The sequence below is a fragment of the Sus scrofa genome, chromosome 6, assembly GCF_054392235.1.
Source record: "Sus scrofa isolate SSC_HxYL_T2T_F1_AM1 chromosome 6, Sscrofa_HxYL_maternal_Yorkshire_Landrace_v2.0, whole genome shotgun sequence".
NCBI lineage: Eukaryota > Metazoa > Chordata > Mammalia > Artiodactyla > Suidae > Sus > Sus scrofa.
In genome coordinates, this window is record NC_139388.1 from 143,509,815 (window position 1) to 143,530,159 (window position 20,345).

The following is a 20,345-nucleotide window of genomic DNA, read 5'->3' on the forward strand; positions in this document are numbered from 1 at the left end:
CCAGCATAAAAAAATTGCTTTGCAAAGACTTCTAATGAAAAACTTTTCAACTGTCCATCTTTTTTTTATAATAAAAAGATAACAAAATTAATAAAATTACCATTATTTACCACTTACTGAGAGTTTTTATTTGTTCAAGGTAAGAGAGAGTGGCTATTTCAGTGTATTTTAATATTGGTCTGAGCCTTGAATGACAATGATTTGTGTATTATGCTCATCTAGAAATTGACAGGACTGAACTTTCTCAAAACATATTTAGGCACCCTGACTTGGAAAGTATTTATTATTGAATCATATTGCTGCTTTCTGGTTTATTTAAGATATTTTTAGAGATATTCCAATCTAAGCATGGTTTTTTTGCTGTTGATATCCACCTAGAAAGCCTACAGAGACCCATTGTAAATTACAGGCATGTTTTTATATTAAAGTCTTGGTTTAATAAATACAGGAATTCTGACAATATATACTGTATTGGCTTAAAAACTGAAAATAAGAGAGTTCCTCTTGTGGCTCAGCAGAAACAAATCTGACGAGTATCCATGAGGATGCAGGTTCTATCCCTGGCCTTGCTCAGTGGGTTAAGGACCCAGCATTGCCGTGAGCTGTGGTGTAGGTTGCAGACATGGCTTGGATCTCATGTTGCTGTGGCTATGGCTTAGGCTGGCAGCTACAGTTCTGATTGGACCCTTAGCCTAGGAACCTCCATGTGCTGCAGGTGTGACCCTCAAAAAAACCAAAAAAAAAAAAAAAAAACCAAAACACTGAAAACAAGCCTGTTTGTATTTTAACATTTTGGTAACTATAGATTTGAGTCATTTTATCTAGCCACAGGAATGCTGGACTTCATGAAAACACTAAGCATTTGGACCATGGCTGAAATATTCCCAATAAAAACAGTAAGGCTGAGCCATGCTGAATACATTGTGATGTCTGATAGACTGAGATTTGTACTGAGACTATAGAACCTGCAGGCTGGCAACACAGGGTCATTGAAAGCACTTTCCTGAGCCTCTCTGTTTATCTGTCTCCTGGGTGTGTGTGTGTGTATATACTATTAAACACACATATGCATATATATTATATAATCTACCTATTATATAATCCACTTTTTGCTCAAAAGAGTCCCTGTATTTCCTGGGGTATATGTATCATTCAGAGAGAAGAAACATAGTTTTACTTCATTTGGAGTAGTTGTTTTGGTTCTTAGTATTGTAATAAGAGTTTGTATGAAGCAACATTTACAAATATTCTGAACTCCCAAAATGAGTATATTACTCCCAACTGCAAAAGGCTAACTCAATTTTAGAAATTATCCAAGTAATTTAATATTTTATCTAGTTAGGATTTATAAAGCTTAATTAAATTGACTATAATATACATTAGAAACATGATTATATATATGGCTATTATGTTAATTTATTGAGATGCTTTCTTTATGATAAATATAAACCCCTCCTTGGATTCTTTTTTTTTTTTTTTTGTCTTTTTAGGGCTGCACCTGTGGCATATGGAATTCCCAGGCTAGAGGTCTAGTCGGAGCTATAGCCAGCCTATGCCACAGCCACAGCAACGCCAGATGTTAGCCACATCTGTGACCTATACTGTAGCTCACGGCACTGACAGATCCTTAACCCACTGAGCAGGGCCAGGGATCAAATCCACATCCTCATGGTTACTAGTCAGTTTCCTACTACTGAGCCACAATGGGAACTCTCCTCCTTGGGTTCTTAGCCTATTTAAAACTTATAAACTCTCTAAAATGCTAGATTTGCTTAAGATGTGTGTGTGTGTATGTATAGGGTAAAGAAGAACAACTTAAATATCATAAAAGTTGGCAGTCTCTCTATCTTTGCTCTTTTCTCCTCTTTTCAGAATTATAGACATTGTTCAAATATACCTAGAAATACAGACCCTTGAGCTATATATTTTACTGCTAAGGAAAAATAATTTTCTTCCTAGAAAATTCTGTTTCATTGCCCATCATTAAATTTTACACCAACATGTGAATGCTCTTATTTGGGGATTACTTTGAGTTAATTTATATTACTAATACATACCATGTCTCTTTCATTTCAAAATAATTAGATTTACAAATTATTTATTTACTAAATGATTAAGTATTATTTTAACCAAATAAGCTAATACATGAGGTTTAATAAAATGCCATGGATATAGTTGGCACTCAATGCATATTTGCCAAAACAAACTAATCAAATGTCTCAATTTTTGTTGTTATTTGTGACTTGATACTGCAACAGAGATTGAAGAATCCAGTCAAAGTGGTGCAGGGATATTGAGATAAGTAAACCATGGACCCAGTTCTCAGAATAATTTCTTCTAGGGATGAAAACTGTACTAACTATGATATAAGGTAGAATGCAAAAAGTGCTTGAAAGTTAAAATCAAAATGTTATTGATTGTGTAGAGTTATACTCTTTTTAAAGTATGATCTTTTGGTAAACTAGATACAGAATTATTCTCAATTATTACTATATGATATATTGGCTGTTAGACAATGTAAAATATATTAGCAAAGGTAGGATTATGAATAGAATTGCATTGTCATGTAAATAACTGTCAAATACATTTCTGGAGAGATTTCGAAAGAAACATAAACCTGTATACTCTGAAATTTCCTCGTGCCCTTAACTTACTCTACCTAGCATCAATTATTATTATTCACAAACTACCATTTTGTTTGCTTAACTTGAAATTAAAACTTACTCTAAAATCTCAACATTTCCAGCATCTCTTTTTACTAGGTTTGACAACTGCTACTACCAAGCAGTTGCTACATTACCAGTGTTGTATAACAGACAAAAAGTGAACCTCGGTAATTTAATCATTGGCACCTCTAATCTTGGTGAGAATGGACCTTAGACCTTAATCATTCTTTTTTTTTTTTTGTCTTTTTTTTTTTTTTGTCTTTTGTTGTTGTTGTTGACCTTAATCATTCTTAAACTGAGGGAGCATATCCTTCTATGATGCTTTTTCCTCCTGTATTCTTTTACTGGACAATTGCAGCAAAATATAATTTCATCCATCCTTATTTCTCCTGGCTACTTTTTGTATAGAAGAGAATTGTCACATTTCTAGATCTACTAGGTTTCTCCTGCATTTGTTTATCCAGGTCATTCTTTGTGAATTCTCTTCCCCATATATAAAGAATATTATCACTTTACTTCTAGCCATCTTTGTTAAGATAAAGATTGTGATCAAATACAAGGTGGTAGCAATTTTTCAAATATCAGTTAAATCTTCTAGTTGCTTTTAAAAGGGGGAATATCTTTAAAAGTAACTTTTCTCATAAAATTTTAACTTAAATCATGCCGCTTCTTCTATGTTTTTTCCTGTTAACCAGCACTCATTATTGAAAGTAGAGATCAAGTAGGATTTGCCATACATGCATCACTATCCATTAGCTGCCCCTGTGTTGAAGGTGTTGCTTGTTAAGTTAATGAGAGGCTATGTAGCCAAACACTAGCGGTAACAGTTTTCATTCAGACAAAAAGAACTTTTTTTTTTAGCTTGGGTTTCAGAGAATTCCTAGAGTTATCTATTTGAGTATTATATGGAAAACCTAAGATCTGGATGAGCACTTTCATTTATTTTTGTCTTTTTGCCTTTTCTAGGGCCGCTCCCGCGGCATATGGAGGTTCCCAGTCTAGGGGTTTAATCAGAGCTGTGGGTGCTGGCGTTTGCCAGGGCCACCGCAACGCTGGATCTGAGCCGCTTCTGCGGCCTGACCTACACCACAGCTGAGGGCAACACCGGATTCTTAATCCACTTAACCAGGCCAGGGATTGAACACGCAACCTCGTGGTTCCTGGTCAGATTCGTTAACCACTGCGCCACAACGGGAACTCCCTGGATTAGCACTTTTAAAGATGATATCTTGGCTGGGAAGAGGAAGAGGAAAAACAACAGCAAGTGGGCTAGGATACCAAGGGACAGGTGTTTTGGCTCTGATTTTAAAGAGGTTTTTGGAATCATCTTTGAACTGGAGACTATTTATAATGAGCAGTATATAATAAAGACAAATCAAGTGTTTGTTCAGATATGAGATGGTATAGATAGTAAAGGGATAAACAGACCTGCTTTAATCAAAGGCTTATGATTTCCTTTAAAATCAAAGGACTTATTTGCATAATATGTAATATGAAAATAAAACCATCAGTCTTCAGAACATTAACTAGGCTAAGTTGAACACAAACCACTAAGGGTTGAAAATGAATCTTGATTTTCAGAGGCAAAGTTTAGAATAAAATATTTACCCTTGGTCTGGAAAGAAGATAGAGGAAAATGTTACCACTCTCACCACTTATCAATATTTTAATGATAAATTATCATCTCTTGGGGGAAATAAATATCTAGTACAGTCACCCATCTGATATTTTACAACCAGGTACTTATGTAGTTAGTCAATTACAGGGAGCTCCACTACTCCTCAGTTAATCTATTCTAATTTTCGGTAATTCTCTGAGAAATTTTTTCTCAGTATGATTGGCTGAGATTTATTTACAGGTGTCTCTCCCTACATTTATACTTCTTATATATGATTTTTTTGTTAGCTTCTCTACATACTGTCAAAGAAGAGCTCTTTCAATGCCATTTTGGTTTTCTGGCTTATTATTGATGTAGAATCAACAGAATAGGTAGATTAGAGAGATGAGCCTGAGTAAATACATAATTATTCCTACGAGATGTTTATGTTTATGTATTTGTGTGCATATATTAAGAAATAGTGAAGTAAAAGAGAAAATTTAGAGAACCTAATTGATGAACATTAGAAAGAGCTTAGAAGAAGGGCATTGGGAGAGTTATAAATGGTTGCTCAGTGAAATGCTTTGGAGTAATCATAGAGTATGAAGTATTTCAGGAAAGTAAGAAGGGAATGTTGAAAAGTGTTACTTTGGGTACCTTTAAAAAGACAATCTGAAAAAAATACAAGCTGAGAATTTATTTTAAAATTATGTCTGATGGTTAGACTCTCTCCAAAAAAATGGAGTTTGTTTTATATTGTTTAAGTCAAAATTTCTAAACCTCTACTTATTCCTTCTAGCACTGCCTTTTGGTACTATTCATTCAACATTGTTAACAAAAAATTATTGAGTGTCTTCTGAGTGCCAGGGGCCATTCTTGGCTTTGAGTAATCATCTGAAACAATATAAACAAAGTTCTTGCCCTTTGGACTAGATTCCAAGAAAAACAACAATAATATATAACCATAGTAAACAAATAAAACTGAGATAAATGTTATGAATTAAATAAATCAAGTACTGAAAGAGAATAATAGGACACCAGATTCTCATAGGATTGTCACAAAATGTCTTTTCTGAGGAGATAATATTTAAGATTAAGACCTAAAGGATAAGAATCTTGCCATGCAAAGTACAGGAAAGAGTGTTCTAGGCAGAGGGAAGAGTTTACACAATGATCTGAGGCCCACAATAGCTTGTTTTATTTGAGTTAGGTTCAAGGGACTGAATGAAATTCAGTGTGGCAAGAGTATAATGAACAAAGTAGCATGAGATGATTTTGATTGTGTAGTCATGGGCCAGATTTTGCTGTGTTTTTATAGCTCATAGTAAGAACTGAGTACCTTGGACAGCCATCAGTAGATTTTAAAGCTAAAGAGAAACATGATCAAATTTACCTTATGAAAAATGTAAATATATATTGTCAGAGCCAAGGTGAAGGTAGAGACCAATAGGCAGCTATTTGCGTTTGGAAGGGATGATTATAGCTTACAGTAGAGAAGTAGAGTGAAAACGGGGAGAAGTGAACAATTTTGAAATACATTTAAGAGGTAGATTTGCCAAGATTTGCTGATGACTTAGATAAAGAATCAGAATAAGGATAAAATAGATATCAAATTCTAAGCTTTTAAGGTTTGAATAAGAGAATGGCATCATTTTACAAGATGAGGAAGATGGCAATTAGAGGATGTGAGAAGCCTGGATCTCTTTGTTATCTCTTCTCTACACTAGAATTGTACATGGCTTATTTATGTACAGCTTACTTCAAAAATAATTCAGTAGTAGGCTCCTTTTTTTTCATGTTCCAGGTTATCTGTAATTATCTGAAAAATATGTTGCCCTGATCAGACATAGCTTCAGCTATGTTTCTGATCAGAAATGAATAAGTTAAGACTGTCATAGGAAGTGTCAGGTAACTTAATTCTAAATGGAATGATTAATACAAGATAAAGTCATCACAAAATCAACTTTTAATTCATTTACTCTTAAAAATATTTTTTATTACTCATGTTTTTAAATCACATTATCACAGCAATAAAATGTATTTTACCCAATTGAAGTGTTTATTACTATTAAAATTCATCTATTTAATTTAACCTATTGCTCCAGCCTATTGATAATCTTTTCAATTTCTGTCTGGTGCTAACTGATTTTCTTCTTTTACTATCTCATTTGGAAACTTGATAAGCATTTTCTTTATGTTTTTATTCATATCATTCAAATCAGTATTAATCAGGACAGGGCTATGAACAGGTCCACATATCATGACATTAGAGATCTCCCTTCAGCTTGGCATCATTTTATTAATTCTTACTCTTTCCCATGTGATGGTTCAGCATCTCTGATCTCCACCTAGTCACTGTCTTTCCACAAGCAATGATAGTGTTTAGCAATTATGTTGCTAAAAATGCAAGTTTTTCATATCAATGAAATTTTAAACTGAATCAATTCTGACCTTGTTAAAAATTATATCTGATATAATTAGTTTGTTGTCAGTATATGCTGCTCCTTGGTGATTATTTCTTTTATAAATGCTATCAAAATTTCCTAAAATGTTTTACCTAAATTACTGAAGACCACCGTTAGGTTTAGGGCGCTTTAGTTAATGGAATATCCTTTCTGTCATTGAAAAAAAAAGATATTTATTAGATTATCCTCAGTGTTCTCATAACTTTTTTCCTTGTGATTTTGAAGATCAATAAGTGGGCACAACCTTTATTTTTTTAATTGCAGTGCATGTAACAAGAAGCCCATTTTCTTTACTTTGGCGGATTGTATAAACCTCAGTGCATTTAGGCCTTTATACTCTCTACTCATTTTTTAATAGCTTGTTTCACTGTCACATATGCACCCCTCGTCATGGGTTCTTCTTTTAAAAGCTAAGGAAGAGAAAATTATTTTAAATGATGACAAACAATGATATGTGGATAATATATGAAAAAGGATAAGTGGAAGAACTAGAGAAAATATGTTTCTAAAAGGAACTAACTAGCTATTGACTTGATTGGGAATTTTTAAATTTTATAATTCAGAAATTTATTTATGATAGTATTTGGATACTGAGATTTGATAGATAGTACATACCTTTAAAATTTTTTCTTTATTCTTTCTGGGAGAGTAAAGGAATAAGTGTTAGTAGAAGCCAGATTGTTGAACATATCCTTTCATTACACTTTCACTATTTTCTCATGAGGAAAATATAAGTACAAGCTCTAGAAGAAAGAAAGGGTCCATTTCTATGACCGAAGTAAAATTTGAGGTGATTTTTAACATAATGGATTGCATTGTTACAAGGGAAAGACAGAGAGAAGTTAGCCAAAATAGAGCAAAATTCATAAAATAAGAAAATATAAGAATCATGATACAGCCTGAAGTTTGATAAAAGCATTTGTTTGAAAAGCATTTAGAATTAATTGTTACAGATTTGATTGCAAAACAGTGGTCTACACTTTTTGTCATACTTTGTTCAATAGAAAGAATTGAACCCAAGTGAAAATAGAAACATTGCTTAAAATACTGTCATAATTTGACAATGTGTTGATATTGTATATTATTCTAATTATCCTTGGCAACTTTAAGAAAAATTTCTAAATATAGAAAGAATGTATGAACTCAAAAGAAGCTATTTGTCTTTCTAGCAAAAAGTAGTATTTTTGTCGTGTAAAAACTGAAAGTGGTGTTAAGAGTTATTAGTGAAAATTTTTTTAGTGAAGAATAAAAACTGAGATTCTTTTGAGGACCAGATAATACCTAGTACCTGTTATGACCGTTAAAAAAATCCTTGTGAAATTCTCTTGTGGCTCAGTAGGTTATGGATCTGGCATTGTCACTGCTGTGGCATAGTTTCAATACCTAGCCCAGGAACTTCCACATGTTGCAGGCATGACCAAAAATAAAAATCCTTGCACAATGAGTCATTACATGGAGAACACTGTTTTCAAAAATAAATTAGAGGACACTGCATAAAAGATTTGAAAGATAAAAAACTCAAGGATATTTAATTAAATATATTCATATTGTATGGTACAGGAATTTGGGCATAAAACTGTAAGTACAGGGGACCAGGATGCATATCCAAGTGTCTATTATAAATTGTAAAATAAAGGAAGTTTGGACAAGTGATAGTCAAGGCAGGGGAAATATGAAAAAGGTTCTCTATTTTAATATTTTATCAGCTATCACATGTTAGAGAATTTGTGTGACTTTTCTCTCCTGGATGAAGGTTTATGCTATTCATCAGAACTAGAAATAAGTACTAATAGGTTTAGAGGAAAGATAGGACTTCAGTTCTTTTGAGTATATTGTGTTTGTGAGATTTTCCAGGGCAAAAGAGCACAGCTGATGGTTGTTAGGAATGTTGCATAAATTAAAATCTGTAAAGAACTTAAAATAGTGGTAAATGATAAGCACTATACAAGCGTTCCGTAAACAAATAATGCAAAACCACATATCTCGGAAAAGAGATCTATCTGAAGGTACACATTTGTGAACCTTCAGAATTTAGACCAGCGGTTCTGATCAAGGAAATCATAATTCCTGGAAAGGTTTTTCAAAATGCAAACATATATCCCTTCCTAAGATTCTGGTTGTTTTCCTGTGGCAGTCTGTTTTAGGCATTTGCCTAAAAGTATCTCTCCTTTTCTTCTTTCTTGGTAACAGACCTGCCGTTTTACTCCAGGAAGTAAAGTACCTACCTAGAAAAAGGCTGCTTGTCTTACCCTCTTCACTGTAGCTGTGGGAGGCCAATGAGAATATAAACAGACATTATTGGAAGGATCTCTGGGAAAGTTCTTCAAGATACATGGCCTGTGCCCTTCTGTCATTTTATTATTTCCACCATCTTTCTGACTGAAATATAGACACGGCGTTTGGGGCTCTAGCAGCTAGTTCTCTTGACTTACGAGTAAATCTTGAGGCTAGAAGCCATGTAGATGATACAGTAAGATAGAGATGATAAGTTTTGAAAGAGCCTAAGGTTCCTGATGGCTTGGTGGCTCCTCTGTACCAGTCCTGGATGGAGTGTGAAGAGAAAGACAACAGTATTAATTATTAAAACATCCCCATCCAGTTTACAGACATTGTATAGTCTACATCTGATAGTGCCCTTGCTCTCCAGAGCTCCTTTTTAATATTCTACTTATTATTCCTTTCACACATATCTGATCAATTCGTACTTTTAAGACTTTGATAATTCTGGCCCCATTTCTTTCTTTCTATTTTAGCCTTTTAGTGTTCTATCAAATAAATTTTTCCCTCCTTTCTTACTCTGAATCTTCCTTCAGGCTTTCTGGGAAACAGTGTCTTTCTTCTCTCTATTTCTTATTTCTCCTCCCCTCTGATTCCTTTGTCATGGCACCCTCCTAACAGGCCCTCCTGTTCCTCAACCTCTCAGAGCATGGTCCAAGGTATACCATTAACTCTTAATAGAAAGACAGTTTATCAGAATCATGCATAATGGAACTCTTTTCATCTTAATTCTATCTCACATGTTTTTGCTGTTGTTTTGTTAAATAAAAATCAATCAAGGTAATGTATTATAATGTGAGGGTTCTCTGGGAACTCTAATAAAACATATATGAGATATTATCATTGTTATCATTAATTTTATTTTGTTTCCGCAGAATATACATTCTCCTTTTGATTTAAAATATTCTAGAGAAAGGAAAAAACATGTTTCTTCTATTTTATATGAATTAAAAACAAGAAAACCAAGACATCTCATTCAAAAAGGTTAGTTATATGAATTTTAAAATTACATTTAATGAACATATTTTGATGAAGAGCAATTAAATTAATTAGACATTGGGGATGTTCATTTTTAACTCCATGAAATATATGTTGATACTTCTAGATAAAATATTCATATATCATTCAATATTTTATAAATATGTATATTCAAAACTTGTTTCATGGATATCAAGGACCTGATTTTGGGTAGAAGTTGGGAATTAGGAGAAATAGTTATTAGCAAGAACCATATTGAATTGATAATTTAGTTACTTTATGGCTATATCAGCATGGTACCTTCTTTGGGAAGTCTATCAACTATTAGATTAATTAATATAAATTATTTCAATTAAATATGAAATATTCCAGCTTTGAACATCATTATTTTTGGTTGTAAAAAATACATTTTATCTCACTGTTAATAAAATTTGGTTATTATTATTATTATAAAATTTTGGTTTTGTTTTTACAGAATTTATTCTGATAAAATATGTTATGATTGGATGATATTCTTTACCTCTGACTTTCACACAAGAATCATAAAACAACTTTCATAAAATAATTTGGTGGTCATACAACTTTTCTTAAGGTTTCTTTTAAGCCTTTTAAAAATTATTTGATAAGAACACTTAACAGGATACCTACCCTCTTAACAGATTTTTAAATGCATGCTACAGTATCGTTAGCTTTAGGCACAGTGTTATACAGCAGAGATCTAGGATTTTTACATCTTGTATGACTGAAACTTTATCATTTTTAAACAGCAGTTCCCCATTGTTCCCTCCTTATATTATTTTAATTCTTAAATATTCAAATATATTTTGCCTTTAAAAAACTCATGGTGTTGTCTATATCCTTTTTGTTTTTTTTCTTATTTGAATGTTAACTGGTTGAACTCTATCTGGTCCTCATTTGTCAGAGGTTTTGTTATTCATCACTTCTCTGTTAGGTTTGTCTATTTCACATATTTCCTAATGCTCTCTATCTTTTATTTGAAAGTGATTTTATTTTTATTGAATTATTTAACTCCTAGGTTTATAAACCAAAATAAATTGAAGTAGGTAAGGATGCTCCATACCTCCCCACTTGCTGTTCTTGCTACCCTAAGGCAATAATCATTCAATAATTTTAATGGCTCTGCTGTTATTTACTTATATATTTCCAAGTAGTATGCTTATTCTGCTAAAATTCTTTTTCAATTTTAGATGTTACATATAGTTTCTACTATGAAAGGTAGAGGTTTAATTACCTTACAAATCCTCACTGATATACACACTTAACATTATCTCCTCCTTAGTTCTCCCAATAGAATCATAGTATCACTATTTGAGCATTAATTAATATTTAATATTTTAATTATTATGGCTGTGTAAATTCTACTCACAGCTGAGTCCCACAATATATTAAAGTATGTTTTTTTAATTATGCTTCTTTTTAAAACTTCTGGAATGCTCATAACATTCAAACCTCCACTATCACCAAGCATATATATATATATTCAAGATACTTCTGCTTGAGCCCTTAGGTTGCTGATTTAATCAGGACTGCTTGCTTTCTAAACCTGCCTTTAAGCAACTGTCATCCTCATACATCTCTTCAACAGTGGTCTCGAGAATTCATTTATCCCTTTGCTGTATTGTGACCCTTGTTTCCAGGATTCTATATCGTGTTCTTTCTTTGTTTATTCTCTTATTTTAATCCAGTGCTTTCTCCATTAGTTCACTGAGAAATTATATATAGGAGGTAAATTTTTTAAAACAGTGGAAGCCTAAACATATCTTTATGCTGCACTCATGTTTGACTGATGATTGGACTGTGTAGAACTTTCAGAATTTCCTCCGAATTGCTTTATTGCCTTTAGCTTCCACTGTTACGTTTGAAAAGCCCATTGCCATTTAGTACTCAATCTGATGCATATGAACTTGTTTGTTGTTTTCCTCTTCTAACTAGAAAATTTTAGCATTTTATATTTGTACTAGGTTTTATGCAATATCACAGTGACTTGTCCCAGACATATGTTTGCTTGCATAGACTTTCTTTTGATTCAATTTATTGTGGCTTTTCCATTTGAAAATTTATATCCCTCAGTTATCAATATTTATCAGATTAATTTTATCGTAAAATTATATATAAAATTATATATATACTGCTATCATATATATATGTATGTGTATATTATATATATACTACTTGCTTTCTAAACCAGCTTTTATATCTATCTAAATATAATATACATATAATTAGAACTTACTGTCTTCACCATTTTAACTGCACAAGCATATTATCATTGTGTTTTTAATATGTTGTGTGACCATCATGATCATCCATCTGCCAAATCTTTTCATCTCTTTCGACTGAAACTCTATGCATTAAACACAAACTCCCAATTTTCCCCTCACCACCTCCTAGAAATCACTATTCTATTTCCATATCTGTATTTGATTACTACGAGTATCTGCTATAAGGGGATCACACAATCATGCCCTTTTGTGACTGGCTTTAGTTAGCATATGTCTTTAAAGTTCACCCATTTTGTAATATCTAAGAATTTTTTTCCTTTTAAGATTGAATAATATTTCATTATATGTAGATACCACATTTTTATCCATTTGTTTCTTGATTGACACTGGTTTGCTTCTACATCTTAGCTATTGAAAATAATGCTGCTATGAACATGTGTGTACAGATGTGTCTTTGAGACCCTGATTTCAATTTTTGGGGGGTGTACCCAGTGGTGTAATTGCTGGATCATCTGATAATTTTATTTTTATTTTTTTGAAGAACTGCTATAATTTTTTCCATAGTGTCTATACCACTCTACATTCCCCATAATAGTGCACAAGGATTCCAATTTCTCCACATCCTGGCTAACACTTGTTATTTTCTTTGGCTGTTGTTGTGGTTATTATTGTTGTTTATAGTAGCCATCCTAGTGGTTGTGAGGTCATATCTTATTGTGGTTTTAATTTACATTTCCCTAATCATTAGTGATATTGAGTATATTTTATTGTGCTTATTTACTATTTATATATCATCTTTGGAGAAATATGTATTCACATTCTTTTCCCATTTCCTAATTGGATCGTTTGATATTTGTTGTTGAGTTGTATGATTTCTTATATATTCTGGATATCAATCCCTTATTAGATATATGACTTGCAAGTATTTTCTCTTATTCTGTGGGTTGCCTTTTTACATTTTCCTTTGATATATAAGTTTTAAATTTTGATAAAGTCCAGGTTATTTCTTTTTTGTAGTGTGTTGTATGTGCTTTTGGTGTTATAACCAAAATATCATTGTTAAATCTCATGTCATGAAGCTTCGTACTGTGTTTTCTTCTAAGAGTTTTATTGTTTTTGTTATTATATGTAGATTGTTAATCTATTTAGGGTTAATTTTTGTATGTGGTACAAAATAAGGGTCTAACTTCACTTTTTTGAATATGGAATCCTTTGGTTGAACATCATTTGTTGAAAAGATCGTTCTTTCCTCATTGAATGATCTTGACATACTTGTTGAAATGCATTTGACCATAAATGCAGGAGTTTATATGTGGGTCTTATTCTATTCCATTGATCTGTATGTCTGTCTTTATATTAGAAACACAGTGTTTTTTTTTTCTTTTTCTTATTTATTTATTTGTTTCCACTGTACAGCATGGGTACGAAGTTACACATACATGTATACATACATTTTCCTTCCATTGCTGTGTTGCGATGTAAGTATCTAGACATAGTTCTCAATGCTACACAGCAGGATCTCATTGTAAATCCATTCCAAGATCAATAGTTTGCATTTGTTAACCCCAAGCTCCCAATCCCACCCACTCCCTCCCTCTTCCCCCTGGGCAGCTGCAAGTCTATGATTTTCTTTTCTGTGGAAACATTCATTTGTGCTGTATATTAGATTCCAGTTATAAGTGATATCATATGGTATTTGTCTTTATTTTTCTGACATTTCATTCAGTATAAGAGTTTCTAGTTCCATCCATGTTGCTGCAAATGGCAATATGTTGTTCATTTTTATGGTTGAGTAGTATTCCCTTATGTATATACACCACATCTTTCTTTCCTTTTTTTTTCCCACTGTACAGCAAGAAGATCAAGTTTCTCTTACATGTATACATTACAATTACAATTTTCTCCCACCCTTTCTTCTGTTGCAGCATGAGTATCTAGACATAGTTCTCAATGCTACTCAGCAGGATCTCCTTCTAAATCTATTCTAAGTTGTATCTGATAACCCCAAGCTCCTGATTCCTCCCCCTCCCTCTCCCTCTCATCAGGCAGCCACAAGTCTTTTCTCCAAGTCCATGATTGTCTTTCTGAGAAGATGTTCATTTGTGCTGGATACTAGGTTCCAGTTATAAGTGATATCATATGATATTTGTCTTTGTCTTTCTGACTCATTTCACTCAGTATGAGAGTCTCTAGTTCCATCCATGTTGCTGCAAATGGCATTATGTCATTCTTTTTTAAGGCTGAGTAGTATTCCATTGTGTATATATACCACTTCTTCTGAATCCAAACATCTGTTGATGGATATTTAGGTTGTTTCCATGTCTTGGCTATTGTGAATAGTGCTGCAATGAACATGGAGGTGCATGTGTCTCTTTTAAGTAGAGTTTTGTCTGGATAGATGCCCAAGAGTGGGATTGCGGGGTCATATGGAAGTTCTATGTATAGGTTTCTAGGGTATCTCCAAACTGTTCTCCATAGTGGCTGTACCAGTTTACATTCCCACCAACAGTGCAGGAGGGTTCCCTTTTTGCCACAACCCCTCCAGCACTTGTCACTTGTGGACTTATTAATGATGGCCATTCCGATTGGGGTGAGGTGGTATCTCATGGTAGTTTTATTTGCATTTCTCGTTTAATCAACGATGTGGAACATTTTTTCATGTGTTTGCAGGCCATCTGAATTTCTTCCTTGGAGAATGGTCTATTCAGGTCTTTTGCCCATTTTTCCATTGATTGATTGGCTTTTTTGCTGTTGGGTTGTATAAGTTGTTTATATATTCTGGAGATTAAGCCCTTGTCGGTTGCATCATTTGAAACTATTTTCTCCCATTCTGTAAGTTGTCTTTTTGTTTTCTTTTTGGTTCCTTTGCTGTGCAAAAGCTGTTCAGTTTGATGAGGTCCCATGGGTCTATTTTTGCTCTAATTTCTATTGCTTTGGGAGACTGACCTGAGAAAATATTCATGATGTTGATGTCAGAGAATGTTTGCCTATGTTCTCTTCTAGGGGTTTGATGGTGTCCTGTCTTATATTTAAGTCTTTGAGCCATTTTGAGTTTATTTTTGTGCATGGTGTGAGGGTGTGTTCTAGTTTCAATGCTTTGCATGCAGCTGTCCAGGTTTCCCAGCAATGCTTGCTGAATAGACTTTCCTTTTCCCATTTTATGTTCCTGCCTCCCTTGTCAAAGATTAACTGACCATAGGTGTCAGGGTTTATTTCTGGGTTCTCTCTTCTGTTCCATTGGTCTGTCTGTCTGTTTTGATACCAGTACCACACTGTTTTGATGACTGTGGCTTTGTAGTATTTCTTGAAGTCTGGGAGAGTTATGCTTCCTGCTTGGTTTTTGTTTCTCAGGATTGCTTTGGCGATTCTGGGTCTTTTGTGGTTCCATATAAATGTTTGGATTGTTTGTTCTAGTTCTGTGAAAAATGTCATGGGTAATTTGATAGGGATTGCATTGAATCTGTAGATTGCTTTGGGTAATATGGCCATTTTCACAATATTGATTTTCCCAATCCAGGAGCATGGAATATGTTTCCATTTCTTTACATCTTCTTTGATTTCTTTGATTAACGTTTCATAGTTCTCGGCATATAGGTCTTTTACCTCTTTGGTCAGGTGTATTCCGAGGTATTTGATTTTTGTGAGGTGCAATTTAAAAAGGTATCATATTTTTGTATTCCTTTTCTAATATTTCATTGCTGGTATACAGAAATGCGACTGACTTCTGAATGTTAATCTTATATCCTGCCACTTTGCTGAATTTATTAATCAGTTCAAGGAGTTTTGGGGTTGAGTCCTTAGGGTTTTCTAGGTATAGTATCGTGTCATCTGCATACAGTGACAGTTTGATCTCTTCTCTTCCTATATGGATGCCTTTTATTTCTTTTGTTTGTCGAATTGCTGTGGCTAGGACTTCCAAAACTATGTTGAAGAGCAGTGGTGAGAATGGGCATCCCTGTCTTGTTCCAGATTTGAGTGAGAAGGCTTTCAGTTTTTCCCCATTGAGGATTATATTTCCTGTGGGTTTGTCATAAATGGCTTTGATTATGTTCAGGAATGTTCCCTCTATACCCAGTTTGGCGAGGGTCTTGATCATGAATGGATGTTGGACTTTGTCAGATGCTTTTTCTGCATCTACTGAGATGATCATACGATTTTTGACTTTTCTTTGGTTAATGTGGTGTATGATGTTGATTGATTTGCGTATGTTGAACCATCCTTGTGAACCTGGGATGAACCCTACCTGGTCATGGTGTATAATTTTTTTGATATGTTGTTGGATTCGGTTGGCTAAGATTTTGTTGAGAATTTTTGCATCTATATTCATCAATGATATTGGGCGATAGTTTTCTTTTTTGGTGGTATCTCTGTCTGGCTTTGGAATGAGGGTGATGGTGGCATCCTAGAATGTCTTTGGGAGTATTCCTTCTTCTTCAACCTTTTGAAAGAGTTTCAGGAGGATGGGCAGCAGATCCTCTTTATATGTTTGATAGAATTCACCTGTGAAGCCATCTGGTCCTGGACTTTTATTTGTAGCGAGTGTTTTTATGACTTCTTCAATTTCATTTCTAGTGATCGGTCTGTTCAGTTGGTCTGTTTCTGCTTGATTCAGTTTTGGCAGGCTATAAGAGTCTAGAAAATTGTGCATTTCTTCCAGATTGTCAAACTTGTTGCCGTATAGTTGTTCATAGTATTCTCTTATGGTTTTTTGTATTTCTGCTGTATCCGTTGTGATTTCTCCTTTTTCAGTTATAATTTTGTTTATTTGAGTTCTTTCTCTCCTCTTTTTAGTGAGTCTGGCCAGGGGATTGTTAATTTTGTTTACCTTTTCAAAGAACCAGCTCTTGGTTTTATTAATTTTCTCTATTGTTTTTTGAATCTCTATTTTATTGATTTCCTCTTTGATCTTTATAATTTCCTTCCTTCTGCTGATTTTAGGACTTTTTTGTTCTTCTTTTTCTAATTCGTTTAGGTGGAGGGTTAAGTTGTCAGTTTGGGATCTTTCTTCTTTTTTGAGAAAGGCCTGTATTGCTATAAATTTCCCTCTGAGCACTGCTTTCGCAGCATCCCATAGATTTTGAGGGGTTGTGTCTTCATTATCATTTGTTTCAAGGTAGTTTTTAATTTCCTTCTTGATTTCCTCATTGACCCATTGGTTTTTTTTTAGTAGCATGTTGTTGAGTCTCCATGTAGTAGTTTTTTTCTCTTTCCTTTTCCCATGGTTGATTTCTAATTTCATGGCATTGTGGTCAGAGAAGATACTTGAGATAATTTCTATGCTCCTAAATTTCTTGAGGTTAGCTTTGTGTCCCAATATGTGGTCGATTCTTGAGAATGTTCCATGAGCATTTGAGAAGAATGTGTATTCTGATTTTTTTGGATGTAGTGTCCTGAAGATGTCAATTAAGTCTAACTTTTCTATTGTTTCCTTTAGGATCTCTGTTGCTTTATTGGTTTTCTGTCTAGAGGATCTGTCCATTGATGTGAGGGGGATATTTAGGTCTCCTACTATGATTGTATTCCCATCAAGTTCTCCCTTTATGTCTGTTAATATTTGCCATATGTATCTGGGTGCTCCTGTATTTGGGGCATATATGTTGACGATAGTGACATCCTCTCCTTGGATGGATCCCTTCATCATTAAGTAGTGTCCTTCTTTGTCTTTCTTTATGCCTTTTGTTTTAAAGTCTATTTTGTCTGATACGAGCGTTGCAACTCCTGCTTTTCTGTCATGTCTATTGGCGTGAAATATTTTTCCCCACCCTTTCACTTTCAATCTATATGTATCTTTTGTCCTAAGGTGAGTTTCTTGTAGGCAGCATATTGAAGGTTTTTGCCTTTTTATCCACTCAGCCACTCTGTGTCTTTTGATTGGGGCATTCAGTCCATTGACATTTAAGGTGATAATTGATAGATGATTATTTATTGCCATTTTGAACCTCTTGTTCCAGTTGATTCTATGGTTCTCCATCTTCTTCCTTTCTGTTTTTGTTTTTTTTTTTTTTTTTTTTTTTGGTTGCATGGTCTCCAGTTATTATCTGCTTGAGTGTTTTTTTTGTTTTTGTTTTTTTTTTTTCATTTTTTGCCAATGCAATATTTGGTTTTGGCTTGTGGTTGCCCTGTTTTTTAAGTATGCTAATCCCTTCCTATGATTGTGTGTTTTAGCCTGATGGTCCTGTAGGTTCAAACACTTCATTACTATATGAAAATTAAGAAGAGAAACATACAAACAAACAAACAAACAAAAAGGGTCTATTTATTTCCTAACATCCCTTGCCCACATTTTATTGATTTTGATGACTCTTTTTTTTTTCTTTTTAATTTTATTTTGTTTGAAGTATGTTCATGATTAAATCTGTATGCTGGTTTATTTGAATGACTGCTCTCTGATTGTGGTTTCCTCAGTCCTAGTTCTTCCTCTTCTTCTTTTTTTTCTTTTCTTTTTTCTTCCCTTTCCTTCCTTTCTTTTTGGTTTAGAGAAGCCCTTTCAATATTTCTTTTAGCCTGGGTTTTGTGTTGCTGTATTCTTTTAGTTTTTGTTTGTTCGAAAAAAATTTTATTTCCCCTTCTATTTGAAATGATATTCTTGCTGGATAGAATATTCTAGGTTGCATATTTTTTCCTTTTAGCACTTTAAATATCTCTTGCCATTCCCTCCTGGCCTGTAGTGTTTCTGTAGAGAAATCAGCTGATAATCTTATGGGGGTTCCCTTGTAGGTAACATTCTACTTTTCTCTTGCTGCATTTAGGATCCTCTCTTTATCACTAACTTTTGCCATTTTTATTATGATGTGTCTTGGTGTGGGTCTATTTGGGTTCAATTTGTTTGGGGACCTCAGAATCACAGTGTTTTGATTACCAAATCTTGGTAGTAAGTTTTGAAATTGTGTGTGTGTGTGTGTGTGTCAGAACAATTGTCTTTTGACACGGACTGCACTGAATTTATAGGTCACTTTGTGTAATAACTTAACAATATTAAGTCTTTAAATTCATAAACACAATATATCTTTCCATTTATTTGTATTATCTTTAATTTCTTTCAACAACATATTAAGGTTTAAGTGTGTAAGTTGTTCACCTCCTTTGTTAAGTTCATTCTATGTGTTTCTGCTCTTCCTGATGCTATTGTAAATGTAATCAATTTCTTAATTTCCTTTTTGGATTCATGGTTAGTGTGCATAAACACAAATGATGTTTGTGTGTTTGCTTTGTATCCTATAATTTTGTTGAATTAGTCTATTGATTCTAACAGAATTTTATGCATGGTGTGTATGTAAAATCTTTAGAATTTTCTGCATATAAGATTGTGTCCTCTATGAATAGAAATAATTATATTTATTTATTTCCTATTTACATGTATTTTAATTCTTTTCCTTGCCTGCTTGCTTTGGCTAGGACTTCCAGTACTATATTAAATACAAATTGCAAAAGCAGGCATCCTTGTCTTATTACTGGTATTAGAGGAAAATTTTTCAATGTACAAAACATTGTAAAAATGCAAAATTGAATATTATGTTAGCTCTGTTTTTTTCTTACATGGCCTTTATTATGTTTGAGGTATTTTCCTTCTATTTTGTGTTTAATGTTTTTTTCATCAAAGGGTTTTTATCATCAAATTTTGTCATTTTTTTTCTGCACCGATTGAGATGATTGTGTGTTTTTTTTTTTCCCTTCATCCTATTAATGGGTATTACATTGATTTTCAAATGTTGTATCATCCTTGAATTCCAGGAATAAACCCCATTTGATCTTGGTGTGTTATATATTTAGTATGCTTTTAATTGTTTGCTATTATAGTGTTGAGTATTTTGCATCAATATTCATAAAGATATTCATTTTAATTTCTTACAATTTCTTTGTCTGGTTTTGGTATCAGGCTAATGTAGCCTCGTAGGAACTAGGGGATATTTCTTTCTTTTCATTTTTTTGGAAGAATTTAAGTGTTGCTCTTTCTTCTCCACTAGTGAAGCTAGGTGGTCCTTGACATTCTTTGGAAAAAACTTGGGAAGTTTTTGATTACTGATTCAATGTCCTTAAGCGCTCTAGATCTATTTAGATTTTCTGTTTCTTCAATTATTCGATATTGGTATGTACATAGTTCTAGGAATTTAACTATTTC

At 33.5% G+C, this 20,345-nt stretch overlaps 1 protein-coding gene across 1 annotated transcript in view; it reads left to right on the top strand.

Moving 5' to 3' along the window:
* LRRIQ3 (leucine rich repeats and IQ motif containing 3) overlaps window positions 1-20,345 on the top strand; it is a 191,724-nt gene that overhangs the window by 110,886 nt on the left and 60,493 nt on the right. Inside the window, 1 exon segment of the mRNA XM_084964693.1 lies at window positions 9,881-9,989. Within this exon segment, the coding sequence (XP_084820819.1) occupies window positions 9,881-9,989 (109 nt within the window).